Source organism: Ailuropoda melanoleuca, chromosome 6 (genome assembly GCF_002007445.2).
Source record: "Ailuropoda melanoleuca isolate Jingjing chromosome 6, ASM200744v2, whole genome shotgun sequence".
Classification (NCBI taxonomy): Eukaryota; Metazoa; Chordata; class Mammalia; order Carnivora; family Ursidae; genus Ailuropoda; species Ailuropoda melanoleuca.
The window spans coordinates 124,083,949-124,091,393 of record NC_048223.1 but is presented as its reverse complement, the minus strand read 5'-3'; the positions used below and the strand labels follow the sequence as shown (position 1 = coordinate 124,091,393).

Below are 7,445 nucleotides of genomic sequence, written 5' to 3'. Positions count from 1 at the left end.
ATGTGTATGTAACTGTGCAAAGAGACAGCACGTGTCTCAGGGTCCTCCGGGGGAAAATATTATTCACTTCCCTCCTTCCAGAGAAAGCACACTGAAGGTTGGTATGGTACCGTCTAGAAAGGGTTTAGGCACCTGAGGGAAAACCGTCTAGGTAAATGTGAACTCTTTTGGCCTCCTGTTTGGCTTCTGAATCTTTCAAAGTCCAGCAGGACAGTGGTCATTGTCCAAGAATTAGGCCGCGGTGTTTATCTGCAGGTGCGAGATCAAATGTGCCCACGGGGCTCTCACATGCCTCCTGATTCTCCCTGGTGGCACTTGTCGAATTTTTATGTGCACGTGAATCACCTGGGAGTCCTGTGAAAGTGCACATTCTGATTCAGCAGGTCTGGGCAGGGGCCTGAGAATCTGCATTTCTCATCAACTCCAGCATGATGCCCGGGGCTGCCGGTCTAAGGACCACACTTGGAACAGCAAGGCCCTGATGGGAGGGTTCCTTATGTCACAGTCAACTCACACACTGGAGAGGAGTAGGGGAAAAAGAGATAGCTGGTGCTTTGGTGGCAAGATAAGATGGAAGCCAGAGGGGAAGCAGAAGGATCCTAGGAATGAGCCGGTCCTCCCTCAGGTGAAGGGGTGTACTGACACCGGCTTCAATGCCATGTCCTGTCTGGTTCCTCCAGCAGGGTGTCATTTACTGAGTGAATGAACTGGTCACACGTGTGCAGAAGGCGACACGGCAAGACTTCATGCTGTATAGATTTCCTTTTGGCCTTTGCAAGACACCCACTATGGGCGGAAATGTCCCAGAATGTGAAGAAAGAGCAGGAGCAAGAAAGGACAAATTGGTGGTCATCCACACCATTAACTGAGTTGATGAACCTCGGGTCCCCGTCGAGCTGGGGAAAGGAGGGCCTAAGGCCAGAACCTAGCCCAAGTCTGTCTTTTATGACTTTTCTCTTCTTATTATCTTTGTAACAAGGCTCTTTTATTAGCTCGCAATTTCCTGCCAAGTTGATGAAATCTCCATTACGTTTTATAGTCCAAGATAAGAGGACGAAGGGGATTTTAAAAAGCTCACAGATCTCTTCGTTTGGGGACCCTGCCTCCGCTGCTTTCCCCGCCGGCTGGGGTAGAGATGAACTTTCCGTCGCGTTCTGAGACCCTGCTCATTTTCTCTTCAGCTGAAAAATAGATATTTATTTTGCCGTTTCGCTCCACGATTCTGGAGGCTGGCATTTTCCATTTTAGCGCTCTCCATTTTGAAGCACACTTGTAATTACTGCTGTCTTGTCTTCTGTGTTTTTGGAGGGCTCCCCCATTCAAGCGGCGAGAGGACGAGAGCAGCTGTCTTTCCAGGGGGCGGAAACAAAGCGCCTCGTCTCCACGTCGACCTTTGCAAACACGCACACGCACAAGTGGAAACAGGCATGAAATCCCGACGAGTGGAGACACGGGCGCCGCACTCCGTGTTCCTGCTTGTCTTTCTCAGCTTGTGGAGGAAGAATAAGCTCCACACATCTGCTGCGTTTCGGGCGCGTCTGATTTCTAAGGTGCTTTTCTTAAAAGAGCCAAAGTGCTCAAGAGGCTTTTTTGGTGGTCGTCGCCTGTTCCCTGGGTCTCTGCCTCCTGCCGCCCTTGGCGGTCGGGTCAAGGTCACGGTGGGCAGGTGCTCTGCGCCACTTGGGAACTGCCTGGACGCCCCGAGGGGCCTGCCCTCTGCTCCTCCCTCCAACCTCTGCTCGACCGGCACCGTCCCACGGGCACGGAGGCCACCCCGGCTTCCCTTCCGTTTCTGGAGCGAGCCAAGCTGCGTCCATCTCCCCTGCATGTGTGGCCCTCTTCCCTGGCCCGGTGCCCTCGAGTGTCTCTTCACGTCTGCCTCACCGTCCTGCGGGCCTTTTACATTCATTAAGGTCCCTGTGTCGTGCGGTCCTGGGGCACCCCTGCCTCTCTCAGTTCCGACCAGCTGTTTGTGGGGCAATGTCTCTGTCTAGAGAAGGGTCGGCTGCATGAGGACAGCGGCGGGATTTGCTGCGTCCTTCCCCGTCTCCAGCACAATTTGCCAGACGGTAGCCCTTCTCCGAGTGACCAACTCTCCAAATTATCCATGACCCCAAAGCTCCTCTGGAAACAATTGGAAAGGTTTATGGCGATTCACGTTTCAGCAAGGTTACCTAAAGTTCAGTCAAGGCCATGATTTGAATTTGGGGTATCAGGCGCGTTGGCAGAGTCAAGGGTTTTTGTAAATGTTACAGTGAGTTCGCGTCTGCCTTTCAATTCAATCAACTTCCCAGTTGGTTTAAGTTACCCTTTTTGTCTTTCAGGGAGTCTTACTTGTCTGGATCCACTGAATTGTTTTCTTGAGCAGAAGGGAGAGAGATGCAGTTCATTTTCCAGATAGTTTGCACATAGGGTGTGACAAAAAAATTGCTTCCGTTACAGATGCCAGAGAGCTTTCAAGATGGCGTGCCAATGTGTTGCGCGTCCATTAAAATTTCCATTAGTGCCATACGCGAGTCATGAATCATAATAAAAAGTGCAGTCGAGTCACCTTGGTCGGTTGCTATTTGCAGAAAGAACCCAGATAGTTTACCTTGTGGGGTGCAACAAAAATATGTTTTATAATTCAGATGCCTGAGAATTTCTCAGTGTTCAACATTTTACACGCAGATGGAAGTTAAGTTGTCCAGGGTTTGTGGACGTCAACACGAAGATGAAACATTCATCTGGTGGAATGACGACTGGAAGCACGTGTGTGTGTGCAGGTCTGAGCATTTGTGGGGGCGTCACAGGTGGGCACGGACAGACACATGTGTGAAAGCATGCCGGCAGAGCGCCCATAATCCCACCACTTTCTCTCCCGCAGAAGATAGCAAGTCATTAATTAAACAGGGAATGGCATACTGCGCTAGAAACGCATGGGAGAGAGACACATCTACCTTTCGCAAACTCCTTAACGCTTCAGATGTGCAAGATCTAAAAGTCAAAGTACACAACAACTGTTAAGTTAAAAAAAAAAAAACCATTGGGCAAAGCAATTTGCTGTAAATGTAGACGATTCGCTGACAATAGTTGTTGGTTAATCAGTAACCGGGGGGGTACTAATCCTTGGACAAATGGGTAAATTCGTGATTTCCTATTTCCAAAGACTTATTTTGGTGATTGTCTTGGTGCGATTTGAAAACAGGACGGGCATAGAGTGGATGTCTGGTAAATCTTTGTTGACTGAGGGAATAAACAGTGCCACACGCTCACTAGTGCCTGCACGGAGGTGTCTAACATGCTGTCTTGGCCACTGTGTTCCAAGCAGGAGCCCAGCATGGGCAGAGCACAGACCAGGACGGAGCGTGGACCTCCACTGACCTCAGCACCCGTGATCTGGGCGCCCTGAACGCTCCAGGACTTGTGTGCAAAATGGGGTGGGGTCACAAAGTTCAGCCCGGTAATTCTAATCTCTGCAAATAATAATAACACCACTGACAAGAAGCAGCCCTCCCCCAATCTCTGACTGAGAAATCCTAGCTGAAGAAAAATGGAATTTTATTTTTCCTGGCAGGGTGTTCTTTATTCAGTTTTGATTTCCTTGGACAAATTTGTTAGAATTTTAAGCAATTGTTCAAAGGGGAAAAATTGAAACACACCTTAACCAGCGATCATAATCCTTGTTTAACAGAACGGAAGACTGAAGACTCAGAGGAGATGCAAAGTATATTTAAAAATGAGATTTCAGTTCTAAAAAATTTTCTGCTCCATTGGTGGAGACAAAGTGGATGCATGTGAAACAAAGTGCTGGAAATGGCCCTGGTTCTAGGCTTTGAAACTTGAAGTCTTTGACTTTCCCCGTCCTTCTTGCTTTCCTTTCAGTTTCGGGGTGTGGGAGGAGCACATTCTGCACTAGTGCCCCCCCTTTTCCTCCATCCTGTGCGCAGTGCTGCCTGGCTTCGCTTCCCCTGCCCTGGGCCACAGGCAGCACATGATGTCAATAGTTTGGCCTTGACCTCCAGAGGTCACCGGAGAGAGGGACTGTGGCCAGAAGGTAGGCATTTAGATAGGCCTTGTTTTATGCAAATCAAAGAAAGGGAATTAAAGCAATCCTCCTCGAAGTCACTGCTTCATAATTTAGTGGAGTCAGGAAAGAGCAGCTGAGTGAGCACATGCTGGCATTGAACTTGGCCTCAGGACATTCGGGGTCTAGTTCAGGCTCTGCCACGTATTAGCTGTGTGACTGCAGGGAGTCCCTCCACTTGTCTGAGACTCAGTCTTCTCTTCTGGAAGTGGAGGTCATTGCGAATGCCTGCGTAGGCCCCCGTCTGTGTCCCCCGCAGGAACCAGATGGCCCACTCCAAGACAAAAGACAGTCTAACGAAGGATCTCCTAGAGACGGGCCAAGATTCAGGGACTGACAAAGACCGGTGAGAGCCAAAAGGCTTGCCCACCCTCAGGCCAAAGGGGTGGGGAGAGGTCGCTGTTGACAGCAAGAGTGGCCGCTGTGGGAGAGGGGCCGCCAGACTGACCGGAGTGGTGGCTGTAGATGGAACAACACAGCTCCTTCCAAAGTGTGGCCTGGAAGGGAGGGAGCCGGGGAGATCAATCCTTTGACCCAGTGGGAGCCTAGAGCCTGTGTGTTCGTGTTTTCCCAACTCCATGTTCAGTGGTGTTAACTTAAAAACCACAGAAATACTTATACCATGGAAATTGGCAAACACCCCTACAAACCAGACTGGGCATAGAATGGGGTGGGGTTGGGTGGGGAATGATTTGGCGTGGGGGAGGCATACGGAAGGCAAATAACCAGCACATCTCTTGGGGGTGTGGTGAAAGTCATAGGCAACAATGAATAGTGAATAGGAAAGTACTTAGTCAACACCGACGTGCTTTTCACATGTGGCCTTCCTTATTTTTGCAAAGTACTTTACAGTTTACAAAGTGCTTTGATGGGATCTACTTCCTTTATCACCACGATGCTGAGAAGTAGTCAGCTCATCGCCTTCTGCTCGAGCTTGCTAGAAGTCAGGGCAATTCAAACTACAGATAAGAGGGCGTTCCACACCCATCAGGGTGGGGGAGGCTTCTGGTTCTTCTTGATGTTTGCTCTGTCTCTTTCATGGGGATGGAACCTTACCCGGGAGAAGACCCCACCAGGACCAAGCCTATTTTGCAGCCTCTCTTAGACTGAGATGTGACCGCGGGACCAAGGTGTGGCTCACAGGACGAAGTGTGGCACGGCAGCAGGTGGAAACCGTCCTTAGAAAGAAGCAGCCGAGCCAGCAAGGAAAGCGTGCCATGAACCCAGGAGCCAGGACAGGTCCGGTCCCCCACTCTGGGATGCGCCCTTTCTCCACCCTGCTGCCTGGAGCACAGATGCCGCCTCGCGGCCACGAGGAGGACAGCTGGCAGAGTGGTGAGAAGCGGAGGGAACCTCGCCTGAGGGCCGGTGGAACGGTAGCAGAAACCCCGGCAGCCTGCGTTCTCCCCGCACAGCAGGTCTGTCTGTCTGGAGCTGGTACAGCCGCTCCCCTGCACAGGAGGACGCTGCCCTCCGCCCCTACCGCAGAACTCTGGCCTCGTGGCCACAAGAGAACTGTGCCCCCCCAGGCCTCCCATCCAGGAGCCCGCCTCTCTGGACCACCAGTGCTGGCCAGGGGGAGAGGTCCCATGTCACCGACATGGAAGGTCTTGTGCGAATGCCCGGTTTGGTGATTAGGAGATGAGATGACACTGGACAGATTCTCCTATAGATGTTTGCTCTTATTGTTTCATAGACTAGCCAAGAGGATGGTCAAGATAGAGCATTTAAAAAACGAGAAAGCAAGAGAAGCAGAAATCACATTGCTGAGTGGAAGAGGTAAATTTGGGTATCCAGGCTCGGAGAGAAACACCAGCTCTCAGGGGCAGGCTGTGCACCCCGGGGAGGCCAGCTGGCCCTCGGGAAGGCTCATGAGCTCTGGAGCCGTCCCATGACCCAGCGCCAGCTCCATTGGCTGCGTGACCCTTGTTTCCTCATTTGTAAATACTAAAGGTTGTCATGGAGCATAAATAAGATAAAAACACGTGAAAGTTTTTGGCTCAGCACAGCACCTGGCGTCTCATGATTGCTCACGATTGTTGTTTCTTGTGGCCTCAGTGGCGTGCAGTAAGGTGAGCCAGCAGCAGGTGCCGTCAGGACAGAGAATCTGAGTTGGGACATGGAGGAAGCCCTAGGGCCTGAGTGTCACAATCCCACTGAGATGGGGAAGATCATCTCCTGCCCAGATTCAATTCACTTCTCTGAAAACTAAAAGTTGGGACAGATGGCTACCATGGGGACATTCAACTCAAATGTCACCAGTTCAAGGATTTAGAGGGTACAAAATTTTTCCATTATCTCCAGGCTGTCTTGTCCCCACTTGTCTGACCTGTTAAAGGGGTTCCTCAGCTGGGACCCACTGGCTCTTCGCCTCACACCTTGGGGAACAGCAGGTACAAGGACCCTGCTCAGGAACCCTCTGAGGGCTTAGAAGACCCACAGTTCTCCCCCATTGTGATGGGGGCTCTGATGCTATGGCAACGGTGGGTCCCCCTAGACCTCCCCTCCTGGTAGAGGCTGAAGGTCAGGAACAAGGAGGGGGAGTGTCTTGCAGATGCACAGAGTTTCCGAGGCAGTGGGGAGGTAAGGGAGCCAACCTCAGCCACCTTCAGCTTCCTGCAGAAAATGGCCAAAGGGAGACGCTTCAACCCAGCTTTAGACAAGGACGGAAGATGGGTAAGAAAGACGGTGGCTTCTCTGGCCTTTCTTAGGCCACGTGGGTGTGGTCAAGGTCACAGAACTGACTCTAGATCCCACTGCTGCTACTTCCCGCGGCGTCACTTTTGACAAATCACTTACCTAACCTCGGTTCCTTCACCTGTGAAATGGGACTCTCATAGCGTCCTTGGGAGGATTAAATGAAACAAATCTTGTGTGTAAAACACTCAGAACTCTTGTGAGTGTTCATGAGGCAGTCATTGCTGTGTGCTCTTTTTCTTTTTTTATAACATCTATCTTGCAGCATGCTATATAATCCACATATTATGTATGCTGTTTCTCTCCCCTCCTAGAATATAAACTCCATGGGGGCTGGGATCTTTGTCTTTTTATTTACTGATTGTATCAGACCAGTATTACATGGAAGAGTTAACACTTTTTGTTTAAAAAGAAAAGGAAAAATAGAAAACACCTTGGAACATTTCAGTCTGAAGGCTTTAAAAAACTAACTTTATGGGGTTCCTGGGTGGCTCAGTTGGTTAAGTGTCTGACTCTTGGTTTCGGCTCAGGGGTGGTGAGATCGATCCCCGAGTCAGTCTCCATGCTCAGTGCAGAGTCTGCTGGAAATTCTCTCTCTCCCTCTCCCTCTGCCCCTCCCTCTGCTTGTGCAGTCTCTTTTTCTCTGTCTCTCTCAGAAAAAATAAATAAAATCTTTTTTTTT

The 7,445-nt window shown here is 50.5% G+C and overlaps 1 protein-coding gene across 1 annotated transcript in view; it reads left to right on the top strand.

Annotated features, from left to right (window-relative positions):
* Positions 1-6,691: 6,691 nt before the first annotated feature.
* TEX36 (testis expressed 36) overlaps positions 6,692-7,445 on the top strand; it is a 10,915-nt gene continuing 10,161 nt past the window's right edge. Inside the window, exon 1 of the mRNA XM_002916128.3 lies at positions 6,692-6,742. Within this exon, the coding sequence (XP_002916174.1) occupies positions 6,692-6,742 (51 nt within the window). The remainder of the gene's footprint in view (positions 6,743-7,445) is intronic.